Source organism: Crocodylus porosus, unplaced genomic scaffold (genome assembly GCF_001723895.1).
Source record: "Crocodylus porosus isolate Cpor-Errol unplaced genomic scaffold, CroPor_comp1, whole genome shotgun sequence".
NCBI classification, from domain to species: Eukaryota; Metazoa; Chordata; order Crocodylia; family Crocodylidae; genus Crocodylus; species Crocodylus porosus.
Window position 1 is genome coordinate 24,542,683 of NW_017728951.1, and position 20,014 is coordinate 24,562,696.

At 49.0% G+C, this 20,014-nt stretch overlaps 1 protein-coding gene across 1 annotated transcript in view; it reads right to left on the reverse strand.

Moving 5' to 3' along the window:
* Positions 1–20,014, reverse strand: part of CNNM2 (cyclin and CBS domain divalent metal cation transport mediator 2) — a gene marked incomplete at its 5' end in the record, with an annotated part of 134,723 nt that overhangs the window by 16,011 nt on the left and 98,698 nt on the right. Inside the window, one exon of the mRNA XM_019555483.1 lies at positions 9,616–9,759. Within this exon, the coding sequence (XP_019411028.1) occupies positions 9,616–9,759 (144 nt within the window). The remainder of the gene's footprint in view (positions 1–9,615; positions 9,760–20,014) is intronic.

The window sequence follows — 20,014 nt, forward strand, 5'->3', positions numbered from 1 at the left end:
GACAAAGCCCCTGTAGTATCTGCCGCTGCCCCTTACATTTCTCCTGGGCTTTGTATGTTTTTCCTATGCACGTTTCCTATGGAAGTGCCTGGGAAGCACGAAGGATATTTAACTGAAGTTAGGTGATTGAACTGTTACGGCTGCCCGTGACATATCACCTGACAGGTTGCAACACTAATTTTATACAAACGATAGATCCCTGCAACACCACAAAGATCCATTCAGAGGATGATGCCGAGGTCTCTACGCCAGACGCTCAGAAGTTTGGAAAAGCCAGAGCAGAGCCTGTCCCCGTGCCTGGAGCTGAGCCCAGTCACTTGACGAGCCAGTGCAAGCTGCCACTGCTCCCCAGCTCCTTTTCAGGCCTGTCTCCTTTTCCTTCCAGTCCCATACTTCTCACAAATTCCTAGTCCCAGGGTGCATCTACATGTGCTATTAACACAGAGCAATTAACTTTGGTACATATTGTTATAAACCTTTGTGGCATGCATGTCACTGGCTGGACACCGCGGCTACAGGGGACCCTTCTGTGCATGTGCAATTGTGATTTTTCCAAGGTTTATAACTCCCAAGCACCATGTCTGAACATGCCCCCAGGACCACAGCATGTTGAGCTGGGTTGGAGCAGCCCTGGCTGGCAGGGAGCCCGGGGGACAGCCTGCTAGCCCCGGGGGCTGCTCCCCTCAGGCTCCACGTGCTGCAGAGGGGCTGGCCTGCAGGCAACACCCTTGTGCCCTGGCCACCCCCATCAGTGTCTACACGTGCACTGCTGCGCACTAAGGAACACCGCCACAGGATAGTACTTGTATTTATAAGTGCCAACCTGCAGCAGAGTTCATTAGTTTCCTGATGCCTAATAGGGCTGCATGTGTAGATGTTGAGACCTTAAAGCTGAGCTAATTAGGCAGTTCCACAGCAAAAAAAAAAGTCTGCTGTAGATGCACCCCCAGTCTCTTTATTTAATCAGTCACACTCTTTTCCCTTTCCCAGCTTCTCATCTCAGATCATCTCACCCCTACCCCTGCCTCAATGGCTTCCAGCCCCAGTTCCTTGCCTAGCCACACAATCTCATCAGGCTCTTTGGACCAATTCCTCCTCCATCTCCCACTGACGGCGTTTTTGCCTCGTGCATCCAAATCCATTTCTTCCTCTGTGCTACTGGATGCCAAGAAGGAGGAAAGCACGGGCACACAACGCACCTGCCTAATGCTCTCAGTTCCAACGTTGCCCTCACCTTGGCCTGAAGCAACTTCCTATTTTCTACAGCCCTGGATCTGGACCCAGCTCAGTGACTTGGTGTGCAGATGGGATACACTTACGGTCTTGGAGTTCGGGGGGGTAAGTCTTCAGAGCTTTCAGCTGGTAAGCTATAGGACAGCGGTAGCCAAACATTCTGGCAAGGGCACCACAAGTTAAGTCCCAAGTATGAGATAACCACCACCACTGCCCAGTGGTGGGTGGGATATGCCACCCCCACTGCACTGTGACAACATTGAATTTGGCAACACCTCTGGGTCAAATTCCTAAGCAGGCAGTGACACCCGATTTCTACCCCTCCTTGACTGTCACTCTGATATCTGTCCCCTCCCCTGAACATCACTGCTCCTTTTTCCCTCCTCTAGCGAGGTCCTGCCAGTGCTCACTTTAATTTGGTGCCTGGGGCTCGTGGCCAAACATACCAGCTGCCTGTGCCATTTGTGGCATGCACGTCACTGGCTGGACACCGTGGCTACAGGGGACCCTTCTGAGCACATGCAATTTGTGACTTTTCCAAGGTTTATAACTTGGCCAACACTGGAGGGATTTTCATAGGGACGGTAAGAGGTACATCTCTAGCACAAGGGCCATGCCCATGTCCCGCTCCAAGAACGTACTTCTTGGGATGGCGGGGTGAACGGCAGGCTGATGGAAAAGCTTATCAGCTCACACCACCCAAACTGCCCAGTCCAACTGGGGATACGTGGATGATGTGGCAGGAGTTCTTTGGATCTTCCTATTAAAGGTGGAGAAACGGGGAAATTGGATCAAAAGAATAAAACAGCCCCGTGGCCTGCCAGAGAGCAACACGACAGCCTGGGGGTTTGGTTGCAATATTTCTGGTCTAGACGCGTTCATGTTATAATGATGTTGCCTGCCTCTTTCCTTGACTAGCCTGTACAGGAGTGGGTGGGGAGATGGGGAAGAAGGGCTCAACTGAATTTGAAGTCAGAGCTACCAGATGTGTCTACGTGGTCCATGAGGGGCACTGAGCCATCAAGCAAAGATCTGAATAGCCTATGGGAGCGCATCAAATAGCGCATTGTAATGGTCTATGATCCCGCTACCTTTTGGGGTCAGAAGCAGATGCTGCAGGCCAATGGAAAGCCTGGCATCCCAGCTCGGAAACGAATAAGCACAGAACCAAGTTTCTAGTGATGACCGGTTGCATCAGTCATTAAAGATCTGCTATTGCTATACACCGAAGTTGAAGCCTTAGTTCAAAAGAAAGTAGTTTTGTTCTTGCCGTCCGAGGATTGCTGTGCTGCTTGTGCACTCATTGGCCCCTGCAGAGACAGAGACATGGGTCTCAGGGTGGCTTGACCTAGACCACCACAGACTGGGGAGTTAATAGAGCATCTTTCTCCTCTTGCCTCAAGCATCCCTTGCCTTGTCACCTCCACAGTGCAGAGAATGCATAAAGTGCCTGGCGGATCACAGAGATGTAATAAGAGTCTTTGTCAGATCTATCCCATCCAAGGTCTTCTCCAAAGAAATACAGTCTCCTGCCCCACAGCCATCCCAGCCTCCAACAGGAAGCTGAGGTATATGGTTGTGGTGAACGCTAACCTTCCCCAGGTCTGGAGCACCCTGTTCCCTAGAGGATGTGCTCTTCACCCCCTGACAGCGCAGCCAACTCTCCCACCTCTGCTTCCCAAGAAGAGTTGAAAACTCCTCCGGGTTCCTCGGGCAAACTTGCACCTACCCAAGGTCGTGCAGCAGAGTCATCTCTTCGGCTGTCCGTTGACTGGAGATCACTTGATGTGCTGCTATAGGCTAATCAGATCTTTTGGCTTAATAGAGGCGGGGATGAAAAGCTCACTGGGCAACTTTGCAGACAACACCAAGTTATGGGGGAGCGTGGTCACGCCTGAAGACAGGCTGCAGATTCAGGTGGACCTGGACAGGCTGGAGAGTTAGGAAGATCAGAACCAGATGAAGTTCAACACCGAGAAGTGTAAGGTGCTCCATCTGGGGGCAAACAATCCCCAACACACCTACAGGCTCGGTGGCGCTAATTTTACTAGCACCGAGGCCGAAAGGGACCTGGGGGTAATAACTGAACACTGCGTGAACATAAGCTGTCAGTGCAATGCTGTAGCCAACAGGGCAAACACCACTCTGGCGTGCATCAACCAATGCATCTCACGTGAAACCAAGGAGGTGATTCTTGCACCACACTCAGCACTGGTGAGACCGCAGCTGGAGGACTGCCCCCAGTTCTGCGTGCCACTCTTCAACAAGGACATGGAAAAACTTGAGAGAGTCCAGAGAAGAGCCACGCGTATGATCAGAGACTTGCGTGGCAAGCCATATGAAGAAAGGCTGAGGGACTTGGGTCTCTCCAGCCTAAAAAAAGAGAAGGCTGAGAGGAGACTTGGTAGCAGCTTACCGCTATATCAGGGGAGTACATCATGGGCTCAGTGAGCAACTGTTCACCAGGGCACCCAAGGGGAAAACCAGGAGTAATGGCTACAAACTCCTGGAAGACCGTTTCAGGCTCAACTCTATGAAAAACTTCTTCACAGTCAGGGTGTCCAGACTGGGGAATAAGCTCCCTCCAGAGATGGTGCAGTCACCTACCCTGAAAGTCTTCAAGAGGAGACTGAATGGTCACCTTGTTGGGGTCTCCTGACCACAGTTGTCTTTCCTGCCCAGTACAGGCGTCTGGACCCGAAGATCTTCTGAGGTCTCGTCCGGCCCCTTGCAGTCTATGAATCTAGTAGCTTCACTTCTTGCTGGGGTCATCCGATTCCAGTGCTCTTTCCTGCCTAGTGCAGGGGGCTGGACCTGATGATCTGCAAGATGCCTTCCAGCCCCTAACAACTATGAAACTTCATCCAGATCTGAGAAATGGAGGAAGGATCATACATTTTGGTGGCAGGTTCTTTTTCCTTTACAGTTGCTGTCCAGGCAAATTATTCAGAGATAGGGAACATGCAGAAACCCAAGTCCTCTGCCCTTTCATGAAGGGAAACCAATAACACAGGCTTAGCAAAGGGTTATAGTAGCGGCAGTTGAAGTAGAGCCAGACTATTGGGGAGAATGGAGCTGAGGAGGTCAAAGATACATGTTTAATACATTATCAGGTGCTTATCACCAGCTGCCTTATGCAAAATTTATTTAGGTGTACACATGCATTGTATTCAAACGTTATGTGAATGTATACAAATCTGCATGCTTTTATGTTGGGAAAAATATCTCATTGAGGCTGCTGGGTGTAACAGATGCCTTTCACTCGGGTTAAACAGGGAGACAATTAAAATGCCCTTTACTTAGAGATGGACCAAGTGACAGTGGAACAGGCAGCTGTTAATATGGCTGCCTTATTTCTTGCAAGGTGAGAGAGCAACCTGCGTTGGGCCAATGAGCTTGTCCAGCATCTCTCCCAACTATACTGTTGGTCTAACAGGATCAGAGAAATGTAGGGCTGGCAGGGATCTCCAGGTATCATCCAGTCTAACCCCCTGCTTGAGGCAGGATCAATCTAACACAGTGGCGCTCAGCCTTTTGTCCCTGCAGGCTGGATAAGTGACATGGGCCCAGATCGCAGGCTGGATTGGGCCCAAGCTGCCCTGCTCACCTGATCTAGTGCACGGGGCTGCATTATTCGGCTTGCAGGGCTCCCTCCATGTGTAGAAACCTGGCAGCACAGGAGTGGCAATTTACACTGCTATCACTCCTCCGCCGCCGAACGCTCAGACCCGGGGAGAGCTCCACGGGCCAGGTTACATAGAGCCAGGTGTTGAGCACCCCTGGTCTTACCTATTAGCACAACTATGCAGCCAACCCCGACAACCCCAAGGCGCAGCAGCTGAACTTGTCACAGGTAAAGCAGGGGCAATGTCCTGCTGCAGCAAAGGGCTGTTAGAGTATGCTCAAGATCCAAGGAAAAAGGTCAGGTCCCCAGCTATAGAGGAAGGCATGGACCCTCACTGTCTGTACCAATCTGCCCATGGGATTAAATTCCTTCCTGACCTCAAACATGGTTGATCTGTCTGACCCTGAGTGCAAGGACGAGACCATCCAGCCAGAAATCTCCGCATTTAAGTCCCAGCAGGAGCACTGGCACCAGTCAAAGTCCTGCAGCCACCACCTGAAGCCTCCAAGGAAGGCAACGCCCCCCCCATCCCAAACATGTAGCAGCAAGAAGAGGAGTGGGAAAATCCTTCTCAGCCCCATGTGGCAACCAGCAAAGCCCAGAAGCCTGGGATATACCTACAGTATAAGGCAGGCATACCTACACCAAGATCATCCTTGACCAGTGCTTATCCAACCTCTTCCTGGGCATCAGCAGTGATAGAGGTATCACTTCATCCCGCAAAACCTGTTTCTTGCATACACTCCAGAAAGTCACAGCTACAACCTTCTTTGTCACAGACAGAAACAGGGCACCTCCACACCCCTTTGGGGCTTCGAAGAAGCTGAGGCACAGCAGCGTGTTGACAGGCCTCCACGCCATAAATCGCATCTGAAGAGAGTTGCTTGGGGAAGCAGTGAATGGGAACTGGGAATATGGTAGCTGAAATGTCTTGGCCTTTTCTGGTTTGCCCTGGTAGCGATGCATCGTGAAGAGCCTCGGCCTAACATGCAACACAACTGTCCTGCTCAGACCCGAGCTGGCCATGCCCGGTGTGGACAGAAGCTTTAGGGAACGTAGCTGTGAATTGTGACCTTTCGCCAACTGCAATTTTTCAAAGGATGACAACTTGAGCCAAATGTGTGCCAGTTTTCTCAGGAATGCCACCAAAGCCAAATGTCAAGTCCCCCACCCAAGCTGAACAGTGTCTGAGCGCTGCAAAGGAGGAGCTCTGAGAAACTGAGTAAAACAACGTGATTTTTCCTTCAGCCTCACGCTCAAACAGCTGGAATTTTGTCTGAACATTTTCCCAAAAAAAGAAATTCAGTCTATGGCAGACCTGCTGGCCTGGGAAATTTCAGACAAAATGGAAGTTTTAAGTAACTAAAAATAGGTTCTTATATTGGGACATAATGAGCAGCCTCAATAGTACAACAGAGCTCGATTTTGGTCATATGCAAATATAACTAGAGCTCCAGTTGCACCGGGTGAGTTTGCTAAACCTCAAGAAAGCCGCCCAGATTCCAGGAACCGTAACATCCAACCCAGCCACATTTATGCACCTCGACTCCTCTCCTCAGTGCACAAGCCATGCACAACCCACATGACCCTTCCGATTGCTACACCAACTTGCAGTGATCGCTTGATGTCTAAATCTTGAAAAAAATAAACCCTGCTACACTTCACAAATCCCATCCGGTTTCTGTGTGCGCCCCCTCCACTTCTGTATCCTCGGCTGTAACTGGTGGACCGAGTCTAGCATGTCACCATGGGCCAACAGGGTCCGCGATGCCCTTATGAGGCATCAATGAACTAGGGCAAGTCAGACTGGAGAAATGAGGACTGAAGGGGGGTGGGATTTGATAACAGTCTTCAAATACCTGAAAGGTGACTATACATAGGATGGAGATGGGGTTTTTATCTGTGGTTATGGGAAAAAGGACTAAGAACAATGGACTCCAGCTGCAGCAGGGGAAATTTAGTTTGGGAACGAAGAGGGCCTTTCTGGCTAGGGGTGGCCAAGCACCGAACCGGCTACCTAGAGTCCCCTTCAATGACAATTCTACAGAGCAGGTTGGAGACTCTTGGCTGGGATGGTTTAGTCAGAGATGAGCCTGCCTTGAGCAGGGGGCTGGACTAGTCGGCCCTGTGAGGTCCCTTCCAGCCCTACCTTCCTATGATCCCATGTCCTTGTCTAGAGCAGATGGTCTGGAGGACCCCCGTGGGCTGGGGGAGTTGTGTTACTTGTGTATTATACTGCTTGGCCTCTCAACAGTGACACTTTCCCAGGGAGGAAAGTGCCAAATGAACTAGTTTGCCAGATCTATTGTATCACCCAGAAACACATCACACCATTAAACACAGGTCTTCATTACCCTGCACTGTGGCACTGCATTAGCACTTAAAATTAAAGGGCTGGGTTGTATGAAATATAGTGTGATCCAAATGATCTCTCCCAATAAAAAAGCTATAATGAGAGGTCTAGATAAATACATCCCCCCACTTGTGGGAGAAACACAATCTGCTCTGAGTGGCAGATGCAAAGCACTCATGAGAGAATATTTCTGCAGAATAAACGAAAGCATACAATTCCCTTGTAGAGGCATGATGTCTACTGGCACTTGAGCACTCGAGAGAAGGAGCGGGCAATCAGAAGAGCTGATGACAACTGGCACTCGATTAGATGAGCTCTCAGAGTAGCATGTAACACAGTAAGAAGAGTATATCGTTGAAGGCCGTCTTATATGAACCTTTGGGCACAACTGCTGATCAGATACTGACAGGGTCATCGAGGATTAACAAAAATCTAAGAAAATTAAAAGAATCTTAAAAGATTGACTTGGTATCTGCCACGGAGGGAAAAAGAATCTCTCAACAGCAAAAAGCTATTTAAAATGATTATCTATGATCCTGTAGCATCTGGGCTAGGGACAGAAGTGACACGTAGACTGGTTTATACCTGTAACAGAACAGAAATTCAGGGCACATAAACTGCTTTCAAAATGGCCGAAACTGGTTTAAGATAGACCTGGTTGAACATAGTATCAGACTTAACTGATTTAGGTCAAACTGGTTTATGGAACTTCTGTCCCAGATCCCTTCCTGGTTCAAGTTAACTCACAGTCCCCCAGCATCCCAGGATGCTTTGCAGCCATGGGCTTTGCTGCCTGTTCCAGTGGAGCAGGGACTGCCTCGCTCCTCTTCCATAGCTTGTTTCCTGCCTGTGTCCATCAGCCCCTTGGCAGCCCAAACCTTGCCTCGGCCCCTGCGAGTCCCAGACACTTGTGGGAGCGGAGGGAAAGTCTCCTGCTCCTCCTCAGCTGGTTTTGCCTTAGTTGCTGTGAGTCAGAGGCAAAACTAATGCAGGGAAGCAGAGGAATTTCCCCCCAAACCCTCTGGGCTATCCCTGAGACACCAACAGGCAATTAAGATAAATGGGTAGGGTCAAGAAGAATTCCCCTTGGCTGCTGGTGCTACCTGGGACTGGGGTGGGGGCAAGCCCCACTCCCCAGTGCCCCCATGCTCGGCTACAGGGGCAGGCACCCAGATGGGAGGACTGCTTCTCCCTCCCCTCCTACGGCAGTGACTAAAGCAATCAGCAGCTGGAAAGGGAGGGGAGGGGGTGTGAGTGCAGAGGAGAAAACCCCTCAGCTCCCCAGGGCTTTCTGGACTGGGGAACCCAGGCTGGGGGAACTCCCCCAAGGTGGGCCAGCACCCAGACAGGGTGCTCCTGAACCCCCTGTGGGAGGACAGAGCAGGGATTTGGGGACACCTGGCTGGGCGGGCAATGGCCAGCAGGCTGGGAGACATGCTCTGGCACCCCATGCCTATTGGCCTGGGACAGTGCAGGCCTCCCCTGCCTTTCCCAATTGAAAGCTGAACATCACTTCTGTTGGTTATCGGTTCGACCTACGCAGCTTAGAGGAAGCTGCTTAGTTTGAACTGATTCAGCCTCAGGCTTTCTGATCGTCTGTACTTAGCCTTAGAGGGCTCAGTGTCCTAAGCACTGTACATGCACAGTAAATAATGCTGCCTGCCAGGAGTTTTAAGAACAGGTAAGATGGATCAAGGGTGAGAAAAAGGAACCAGTGGGGCCGTACCCGAGATTCAGAGATAGGAATGTCAGCAGAGAGGTCAGTTAACTGGTCCAAGGCGCACACAGTTAGATGAAGCTGGGAAGGGAACCCAGACCTACTGGGGCTCGGGTAGAGTTCGAAGCATGCCATGGACCCTCTTAAGCACATGACCATTAAGGGTTCAAAGGAACTGTATGCAGTAGAGCAGGGAGGAACAATTTAAAACACTGCATTTATTAAGCCTCTAAGGAAGGAAGTACTGTGTAACTCCTGCATTTCCTCCAGCTGAGGGTCAGAGAGCGGCTCTAAAGAAAACGCATCCTCAGCCAAAGCATGGCAATGGCACTATGGGCCCTCAGTGGGGAGAGGTTCATAATTTAGGGGGGAAAGGAGGCCATCTTGAGAGCTACAGCAGGGAAAAGAAGAAGAGAGCCCAAGCTGGGAACATGCTCATGTAAAACCCTTTAAGACTGAACAAAGCCATAAAAATAACATCCTAAGTTGTAAGGTCATGTACAGAGGTGGCCATGTTACAGAAATGAAAGAGGATAAAAAAAAATGGATAAAATGGATATGGACTACTGGGTAATATGACTTTCTATAGCAGCATATTACTTCTACCAAACCAGATCAGCTCAGAGAAGAGCAGTCGGAAGAATCTGCTCTGATATTCGAAGCCAAAGCACAAATACGTCTACTCACTGTAAAGGTCAGTCTCATCGAGAATCTCCGACTTGATGATTTCTTCAATCACGTCTTCTAAAGTGACGATTCCCAGAACTTCATAAAATGGATCTCCTTCCCCTTCGTTGTTTACTCGCTGGACTATGGCCAGGTGGGATTTGCCTGCCGGGAGAGATGGACACGGTCGCTTTACACAGGGAGGTAGGGAGTTACGGCAGAAATACAAGCAAGCATGCACCAGAGACTGGCACGAGAAGATGGGACAGAGGGTCAGAAAACGGCATACAACCGCTTCAACCACCTCCATAAACCCTCTGGCTCATACGCCCAAAAGGACTCCTATCAGAAGACCGAGGATTTTGGATTCGGTGAACTAAAACACTTTGAAAGTGAAAATGCCCCTTTGTGACGGCTGTCATTACGGAGAGGATGGATGCTAGCAGCTCTGAAGATGCGCCAGACGTGATCAATGGCTGAGCCTCCTGTAAGGATCTTCTCTGCTGCCTACCGTATTGTTCCAGTTCACAGGAGTAATTAGAAGGCCAATTAGTCACCAATTATAAAGTACCCTTGGCAGCCAGCTCCCACAGTCTTAGTTATAAAACCCTGCTACCTGCACAACTCTGAAGAAAAGTGTTTTGGACTGTAGGCTCAACAGGTGCCACAATACCCAGTGGAGCAAGCAGATGAAAAGTACACTGAAGAGCAGGTACAGCGGGCCTCAACTTTAAGGCACGGCCAGGTGCCATTTTGCCTATGAGGATCCTACTCCACCTGCCCCAGTCCCAGGGAGACTGTAAAAAAAAAAAGTTGTAGCAGAACTTGAGCAGGGGGGAATAACTCGCATATAAACACCTCCAAAACCCTTAGGAGGTGAAGAGGTGGACCAAGATCCAGCCCTCAGTCAACCACTTCCTGAGCCATCCTCTTCTGGCCTCAAAACCCAGCACCTACCCCATGGAAACCCACAAAACGTAACCAAAATAGTTCAGCTTTGTTTCTACTGCTCAGACCCCTTTATAGGCAATAACGTCTGGATGCACAAAGATTCGGATTATTAGACTAAGAGACATTCAAACTATTCCAACCCAGGCTTGCTCATGCTCAAAGAATGAAAATATCTTGAACAAATTAGACCAGGGAGGAAAACTTATCAACAACTGATATAAACATTGCATCAGGTCAAGTCAATTCACTTCGGTAAGATTTCCACATCTGCTTTCCCAGGGACCCAACATAAGCAGTTAAAAACAAATTCTTGGTGAATGCTGTCTGTCGAAAGTTAAATTCTTTTGCTATTCCCAGCTTGTGATCATTTAAAAGGAATTTTCCAAAGCAGGGTCTAATATTAGACTCAAAATGAAGTTTCCATTCCACTTAGGCGATATTCTCACCAAAGTAACTACTGCATAATCTGATTGTCTTGGAGCTACTCGTTTAGATGCAGATGGACATACTTTAAATACCAGCTCCACAGCACCAACGAGTCTTATCTTGAAGGGACCTTATTCTACAGCAAGTCACTAGAAGGATGGCTTGTGCTTTTAAAGAATCCACATTCTTAGTCCACTGACGGTCTCTTACCAACTTCTTACTTTTTCCAGCATTTCTTTCTTTCTTGTGCATGTCCCTGGTGTGACTTCACGCTCTCTCTAGCCTCTCTTTGCTCTACTCACTGATCACTAATTAAGAAGTGACTTGCAAGGAGAAACTGTGCAAGTGCTAGGCTGTATATTTTCAGAGAAAATGGCAGACAGTGTAGCCAAACCATGCCAAATCAAGGTCACTTTTTGAGTTTGCCCTGAGATGAATATGCTTAATTTGCAAACCAGAAGACACCAGTCTTCTCTAAAGAGTTATTCCTATCACTTCCCAGGATGGCTCTATTGAGCATGTGAAGTTCACGCAGAAAAACTGTAGTTCTAGTCTTTATTAATAAGCAAGGTTTCTTCCCCAAATTCCTGCATCTAATGATTCAGTTTGACTCTAAATTAATTATACAGCCTCCTCCTCCATGTTGACTCTATGTCTGAGAATACAGTTGAACCGGGTGACATGATTTTACCTTTCAAAATAAAAATAAGATTTTAATTATCATTATTTCAATACCAGCAAACCCTACTAGTAATTACCAGTGACTGCGTACTGACAATCCTTTATTAGGCAACCCATCTTAAACAGTGAATGCAAAAGGATTTTTTAAACAGGTTTGTGCCCTTCTTTACATTTCTACAACACAAAACAAGGCTAGAAGTATTTGTGCGTTCTCTGATGTTTTATTGTTTGGACTGGAAAAAATGTCAGGACTGACCCTCCGTGATTTTAAAGGTTGGTGGACTTTTTGCCGGTCATGTGTATTGCAAGTTGTAACCCTTCCCGTTATTCTTTACACCGATTCCTTTCATCTGGAGCAGACACAGTCTTTACCCCAGATATGAGAATCGCTGAAATACAACAGGTGCTAAATTAAGCCATACCCAAACCATTATAAAAAAGTCAACACATAAAACCCAAACCAGTTTGGTTAAATATCCCTTTCCTTCTCAGCTTGCATTTTCTTGACTTCTGTGGTGTTATCATCTCAATTCATTGTCTAGAAAGTCTCTTTTGGGTTACAGTTCACATTAAAAAAAATTAAGAAGTAGGGCAATAAGGCTACAGGAAAATCCCCAAGCCTCCTTTGTGCATCAAAAGCAAGGTAAGGCATGTGGCCAGATTTTTTCCCCAATTCACAGGCCATTTTTATAGATTCTCCAAAGGTAAAAATGATCCTCAGGTTTATTACTATCTACATCAGGCAAATGATTTTTGCCAGTCCCCTTAGCCGTCATTCCACAAGACAATTACCAGGGCATCTAATGACGCTAAAAAGTCAAATCTGCAAATCCCAGAAGCAGGTAGCGAATGATAGGGATTTTTGTGCAACACCTGACAACCCCAGGTGACTGGGGTCACAGTTTAAGAACAAAGTTTTGCAATTCATGCAGCAAATGTACTGAAAAACACTCAGATGGTTTCCTTTCACCTTCCTTAAGGGCTCCCAAGATCCCTTTCCCACGACAGTGAGCCACCATACGTCTGCTTCATTACTATTTTGTAACTGCCCATTTTAAGTGTCAGTCTAGTGAGATTGATTCACATCAGGCCTTGAGTGAGGTGCATCTGAAACACCCTCCTGGAAAAATAAGACGTTTCAGCTCTCACATTTACGGGCTCTTTGTAGCCTTAGGACACATACCTCTCTGCCTCAGTTTCCCCATCTATAAAGGCAGTAATATTTGTAACAGCCCCTCTTAATTCTTCCAAGAACAAAGGTTCATCCAGAACCCTAAAAAATTAATGTGTTAAATGCTGAATTATTCAGTTATACCCAAGGGTTGCAACAGACCCAGAACAGAGCTCTGGGGTAAATCCAATCTAATCCTATTGTTTGAGACTGTACGGTGCCGAAGCACGCCAGCACTGCCACGGTTTGGCAGCAGCTCATTTTCTGCCTTCAATTTAATATAGTTAGCAATCAAGGAGGCACATGGCTGAAAGGCCAAGGTATATCTGTGAACCTACAGAGAGCCTTCAAGGAACTAGATATGGGCAGGCCCTTTAATGCCCAGAGAGAAGAAAAGGGAGATCAGTATTGCAAAAAACGCTTAAAAAACACAATACTCCTGATGACACCTTTGCTTTAAAAAGAGACGGGAGAAGCTCTCAATGCTCTGAGCCAAGTCCAGGGACTTGGGGTGTCTCTGCAAAGACCCAAAGGAACAGCCAGCAGCTCCAGCTACACATGGACTAGACAGACCCGACCGTGTCCAACCCCTGCTCCCTGGTCGTGCAAGGCAGGCCCCAGAGGGACCACGCACTTGTGTGGACAAGTCAGTCTGACCAGTTGCACAGATATAATTACACCAATATACTTCCAGCAGCATAACCACCCACAAGGATGATCTGGTTCCAATTTATGGAGGATTTTTTTGGGTTCAACTCAAACTCTTTCCAGCCATTAAGCCAAAAAAAACACTCAAACTGGAATAAGAATGGCCAATAAGAGGTTGTACCTCTGAAATTATGGCAGCCTCAATTCACATAGTAGCTTGGGCTGGTACAAAACGGTCTGGGAGGCAAACTCTAAGGCTTTTGGAGGGGAATGCAGAGCCCCATGTCCGAGACATCAGCCCCATCAGGGATGAAGCATCAGCTAATGAGCAGGAGTGGGAGGAGGAGCCCCGGTTTCCATTCTCCCGGGGTTCGGACAAGTCACCCAACAGCTCCATGCTTTGGCCCATTGCACTGCAGGCTGGGAAGCAACTCCCCACTCCTTCACAAAGGAGTTGGGAGGATTACGTCAGCAGAGATCCTTGCCCAAGGATGAAGTGTGAAGGATTATTCTTAAGAGGTAAGAATCCTTAACACTTGCCCTGTTTTAAACCCTGCAAGTTTGGCATTTAAGTCTACGCACACATCAGCTGAACTGGGGACCCTCCTTTTCTACCCGCAGTGAGCACACGCTCACATCCGTCATAGAGCGAGCACAGACTTCCAGCGAGGACGCAGAGCAGGACCGACATGCTACGCTTCAGCACGTGACCCAGTGCCACAGATCCCCGTGGCTGGCCTGGGCAGCAGCTGTTTATAGCGCTGCGACCACAAACGCAAACAGCTTTAAAACAAATGATGGCTTTCAGGAAATAACTGGGGCACGAGGGAGGCCTCCCCCATTTCATTCTGGGTTCCCACCGTGCAGAGCTGTCAGCATGAGAAGCTAACATTACGGGAAGATCATCTGAAATGCCCTTACTTCTGCAGGGGCCGCAGGTTTGTCCACTTTGTATCTTGGTGTGCATTTCCCACACCCAGATAGCCAACGACCTCCTTTGGCTTTATTTTCCTTTAAGTGTTTTCATTCACTTTGACTCCACTTTGGGCCACAGCATAGGCACTACTATGGTGGATCAGAGCAGCAGCTGGATTTCAGAGACGTCAGAGCTGGAAGGGACCTTGCGAGATCACCGGGTCCAGCCCCCTGCCCCAGGGGCAGGAAGTCGGCAGGGGTCAGATCACCCCACCAAGGTGAGCATCCAAGTGTTTCTTGAACGTGCCCAGAGTAGGTGCTTGTACCACTTCTGGGGGGAGTCTCTTCCAGACTCCGGATTTAATCCAGTCTGAGCAAGGTAGTAGCCGATTACCACAGGGAACCAACCCATTACACCACGGTATCGCTGCACACCTGTGCTGGAAACTCTTCCCCAATCCCAGTCCACTTGCCGTGGGGGACTGTCCTGAATCTGAAACATTTAAATTCTTCCAGGGAAATGTATCCCTATGAGAAGGAGATTTTTCAAAAGTGCATGACAGGGATCCAGCTGCCTCCCATCCCAATCCCAGTGAGCCAAGGTGGACAACCCTACCTATGTGCACCTGTGAAAGCCTTCCCTAACTTCCTTACTACATGACGGTTCACACATCCTAATGTCTTCATCTGTATCTTGGGACAGAGAGCTTTACATTATGTTAACAATGAGAAAAAGAAAAAAAACAGTTTTAGACTGGCTGCATAATTTAACACACTTCAAAACACTTTCACCTGAGCAATTACCTCCAGAAAGAGCTTTAAAATACTGGAATGATTTCCTCCCCCCCATTTCTTTCCTGAAACATGGGAAATTAATGCCTATCTGAAAGGAGAAAAAAAAATGACATTTATGCTGCTTGCTTTTCCATGTCAGTCACTTTGAACAGACAGAGACGGCACAGTCAGCTACACGCTCTAGTCTTCATTTCACTGCCTGGTTTCCCAGCCCCAGCAAAGCTCTGCATTTGGATCCATAATGCTGCATGTGAGCTTTTGCTTTTTTGTTTAGATATGAACCGTTAGATTCAGAGACTCAGTTTGTATTTCTACTTAGACTTAGGCTTGGACTACGGAGCCTTGTCTTACCTTATTTTAAAACAAAATCTAAATTTGGCAATGGAAACCAGTGGTCCTTTAGTGCCAGCCTAGAAATCGCCCAGAAAGGGTGAAGTGACGGAGGAAGAGCAGACGGCTAGCCCAGAGCTCATCGTGACGCTTGTCGTTATTCTGTAGAGCTTAACGGCCTTGTGCAGGGGCAAACAAGACAGCCGCATCAGCCCTTGCTTCGCACTTGGAATAACTTCTTCATGCTAAAAGCTAAGCAACCTGATCTTCCAGGGAGTGAGTGAAACCAAAAAGGGAAAAAATTAAACGGCATTTAAAAGGTGCAGCTTTCCGCTCCAGGCATGGCCTCTGAATCAGAACTTCCTAGACCCGAAACGCTGGAGGCTGTATGCACAAGAGGAAAAGTGGAAAAAACCCTGCTCAGACCCTCTTCACCCTCCCATCCAGCCTCCGCTCTCTGCCACCGCGTGACCCAGGAGACTGGGCAAGACGGGCCTGCGGTCTGCCCCAGTAAGTAGTTAGGTTCTTATGTCCCAAGGAAGAAACATCCCGACACGAGCTGGAGGAGCAGGGAAGTTTCCCAAGAGAAATGGTGGCACATCAGATGCCTGGGACTCTTGACACAAGCTTGGACAAAGCCCCAGAAAGTTTCCCGAATGAAACAATCCAGCAGTGGCCATAGCAGATGGGGCAGAAGGGATGATCCTACAGACATTTTCCTCCTCCAACAGCCTACCAGCGCACGCCCTCCAGGTTAATTACACTAGCCAACAATTCAGCTGGACATTGGTATCCCACCGACGGGCTCGGCCTGCCAAACTGGATCCCCTCTGCAGTAGCTCTGGGGATAAATGGCAGTGGGCAGCAGCTGCCTGGAACCGCTGCAAGGCGAGCGACTGCGTTAGGCGTAGCAAGAAAGCCATGGCCAAACAAACAAGGTGCTGCGGGCTCGTCAGTAAATTAAAATATAACCAGCAAGACAGATGGAGCAAGGACAAGTTATTCAAAAACACAGCTCTAAAAACAGAAGAGAAATCCTAAGGAAGGATCTGGAGGAGAGAGAAACACAGGCTCAGAGGAAGGGGGTCTGTCTGCGAGTGAAAGCGAAAAGAGGAACAGCAAGGACATCCCAGCTCATTCACACCCATCCTCTTCACAGAGCTCGGCTGTGCCAGCCGTGCCCACTTCTACCCAGGACGGCCGATCCTGCGCTCCACGGCTGTTGAAAACCCGTTCAGCACCGGTGGGCTGCCAGCAGTAGCGGGCTGTTGCACTCCACGTCTCCCAGCCTCCTGCAGCTGGGCGCCCAGCTTGTATCCTGCTGGGTCCTGAGGCTGAGACCAAAACCCAGAACAAGGCTCAAGGGAGAGAGGGGAAGTTCCCCTAGGAGCAAAGCGCTCTCCGGCCAGGCGTCAAGGAGCCAACCTGGCGCGACCGCTGGATGGGAGCGGGGCACGTCTGCAGCCGCAGGAGATGCTATCGCTGCGCCGGCGGCTGGAAGCGAGAAACAGGCGAGGAATTTGAAACATCACTGAAAGAATGAAGCTAACAAAAGCACAGACAAGGGCTGGCAATTTTGGTAAGGGAAAATATTGAGTCTGGAGAGAGACCTATCAGTATTTTGGCTAACGGAGAAGGAAAAAAAATCCAGATAAAATTTCAGGGCAAACAACCACGGGGTAGTGAAGTCATTTTTGGTCATAGTTCAAGTTGGCCTGGTCAGTTTGAGAGACGTGCTCAAGTATTACTTAGTTCCCCGAGGCCTCTGCTTCTCAGGATGAGCTGGCCCTTCTGGATGGCTTGTCAGACAGGCGTCATAATTCCCTGCAGATTCGCCCCTTCCGTGCTCAGCGCGTGCAAATTCTTTCCTTGGTATCTGAGCTCCCTAAAAAGGACGCGTCCGAGTGCCGCGACTTCCCTGTGCGTGCAAGACCGCATCTCCCCGAGGCGCGCAGCCCTTCTGGGACCAGCTGCAGCCATTTACTAGAGGAAGTGCAGCCAGCAGGGGGGGCACGAGACGCTAGGTTTTGCTAAACCTGCAGCCAAGATGCTGTGGAGTATGCGCTCAAATGCAGGATTTCACTCCCCAAGGGAGACACTGCAAGCAAACCCTGGGGCCGAACGGGGGGGGCACGACAGGAGCCCATGTAAGAAAGGCGATTTTCTAGCCCCTGCTTGACTCCTGCATTTGGGACACAGAAGACAGGGTAGATTGCACCTTACAGACTAAGGAAATTGGAGGGATTTAGGAGGTAGCCACCTTGAGGCCCCCAGAGCAGCAGGTGTTATTTGGGGCTCTCTGCTCTGTGCCCCCTTCTCTTCACCTTTTTGCCCCTGTGCTTTGGGTTTTGCAGGCCCCACCTTCCCAGGGGGTGGACAGGGAACATGGGTCACTCTTTTTGTAGGCTCCTCCTGTCGATCCAAACAGCCCGACCCCTTTCGCCAGTGCCAAACCTACAGGAAAATAAAAGCAACCGGGTCCGGCGATGCTCGTGAGCCTGGCCCAGCACAAAGCAGCCCGGATGCTCATGTAGCAGAGATGGGACTGCTGAAAGTGCCCCGCGGCCACTTCATGGCAGACCCCACCGTACACCCTGTGCTAACCCTACCAGGCTTCCCTCCCAGGACAGGCACCGTTTCATTCAGGGACAGTGCGGAGCCCTGCACCTCTGATGCTGCTGCATTTTAAAACCCTAGCATGGTAAAGGACTAGGCACAGCAGGCTTTAGGACAAGGTTAGCCGAGGCCAGCGTGCTTACATAAGGACACAGCTAGTGCTGAGAGCAATGCGAGGAAGCTGAAAAGGAAGACCAGTGTCTTCAGCGTGCGGGTGATGATGGGAAAGGGCGTTGGGGCGGGCTGGGTCAACTGTCTCTCTCATCCTTCCACTCCTGCTTCTTCCCGGGCTTTTCATCCATGATTAAGGGCAAATCACCTTCCAAATTCAGTTTTAAAAACAAGCGCCCCTCTGTTCCCAGAAACATCTTCTCTCATCAGCACTCAGGTTTAACGATGCGATTTACTTTTTGCTCGTCACGCTCGGAGCAGATGGGCCCGCCGCACCTTCGGAGTTGCATGCGCCGCTTCAGGTAGCATCACCGGGCTACGGGCTGTACGTGGGGATGTTTAAAATGAAGTGGCGCTTACTAAATGGCGGAAAGCAACTTTGATTGAAACACTCTCATTCAGAGAAGGATCAGTTTTTGGTTTTGTTCTTTTAAAAAGAGAACTTAAAATCTAAAACTGGAATCAGATACCCTGTTAAGACTGTTTCAATCTTTCATTGCAAAAATGTAAGTCCCCACAGAGCATCAGAGAAGGTTACAAGAGGGCGACAGGCTGGTTACAGCTTGGCTATAACTCCACTAACTTTAACAGCCTTGCTCCCAGTTTAGATCAGTGGCCCCAACCAGGGGCAGGACGATATGGGGGGTCTTCCTTGCGACAACGCTGCTTCTCTACATTTATGCAATATATAATAAAATGCCAATAGTGTTGTGATCATTCAATGGTAAAAATTCATTTCAAGTTGTCTTCATAAATGGAGAGAGGATCCCTCAGAAATCTATCTAGGTATTTGGAAATCACCACAGTAATCGCAAAACAAAAAGCAGTAAAATCAATTTTCCTGATACTTCCCTCCCTTAGCAATGCGACCAGGTTAGTTCTGGTCTTCAATGTAATGAACTGCAAGGATCAAAGAGGGCCTGTTGCAGATGCCGGGACCACTGTGGCCCGATTAAAGGGAAAGGTGGGGATGCCGTCGTCTGGCCGTAGGCGGAAGGGGATGCTTTTAGGAGCTGCAGGCCTTCGGGTGCCTGCAGAAGCAAGGAGTCCAGACGGACGCAAGACTGCAGACTAGATAACGCTCATGAGGGGAAACGTAACACAAGCAAGTTCTTCCCAGCCACTTCTCTACCCCCACCAGCCACCACCTCTATTTTCTTAGGTTCAGTTTCTGCCAACTTAATTTTGGGTTTGGCCCACGAACAAACGCCTGCAAGGTAAGCCAGAGTGGGAATCTACAGTCAATCAGCTGCTCCTTGGGAAATACTGATCCCATCTCCCAGGAAACATGAGGAACTTGCTCCTTAATGAAAGTGAGCCAAAGCTCCTTGCATTTAACATGGGGTGAGACCTCCCGGGCACGTGAGCAGCTAGCAGGGAGTGGCTGACAAGCTGTAAATTCAGACTCCAGCTTACCCTGCCGTAAGGTTGATGTGGTCCCACGCTCTTTACCTAGGGACCAGTTACTTCTTGGTGCCAGGACAGCTCTGATGCTCACCAAAAACCCCCGTGGACTGGAATGACTGTCTATGCAAAAGAGAAAAACTCATTTAAAACAGCTAAACACAGGCTGAAACATCACTCAAAACATCTAAGCACTGGTTCTTTGAGACAGGTGAGGAAAACAAAGGCCTGTAGTTTTAGAAGAGCTGGACATCTGGGAAACCAAACACCCTGCTGCTTCACAAGCTAAGAAACACAAGGACAACAGCACAT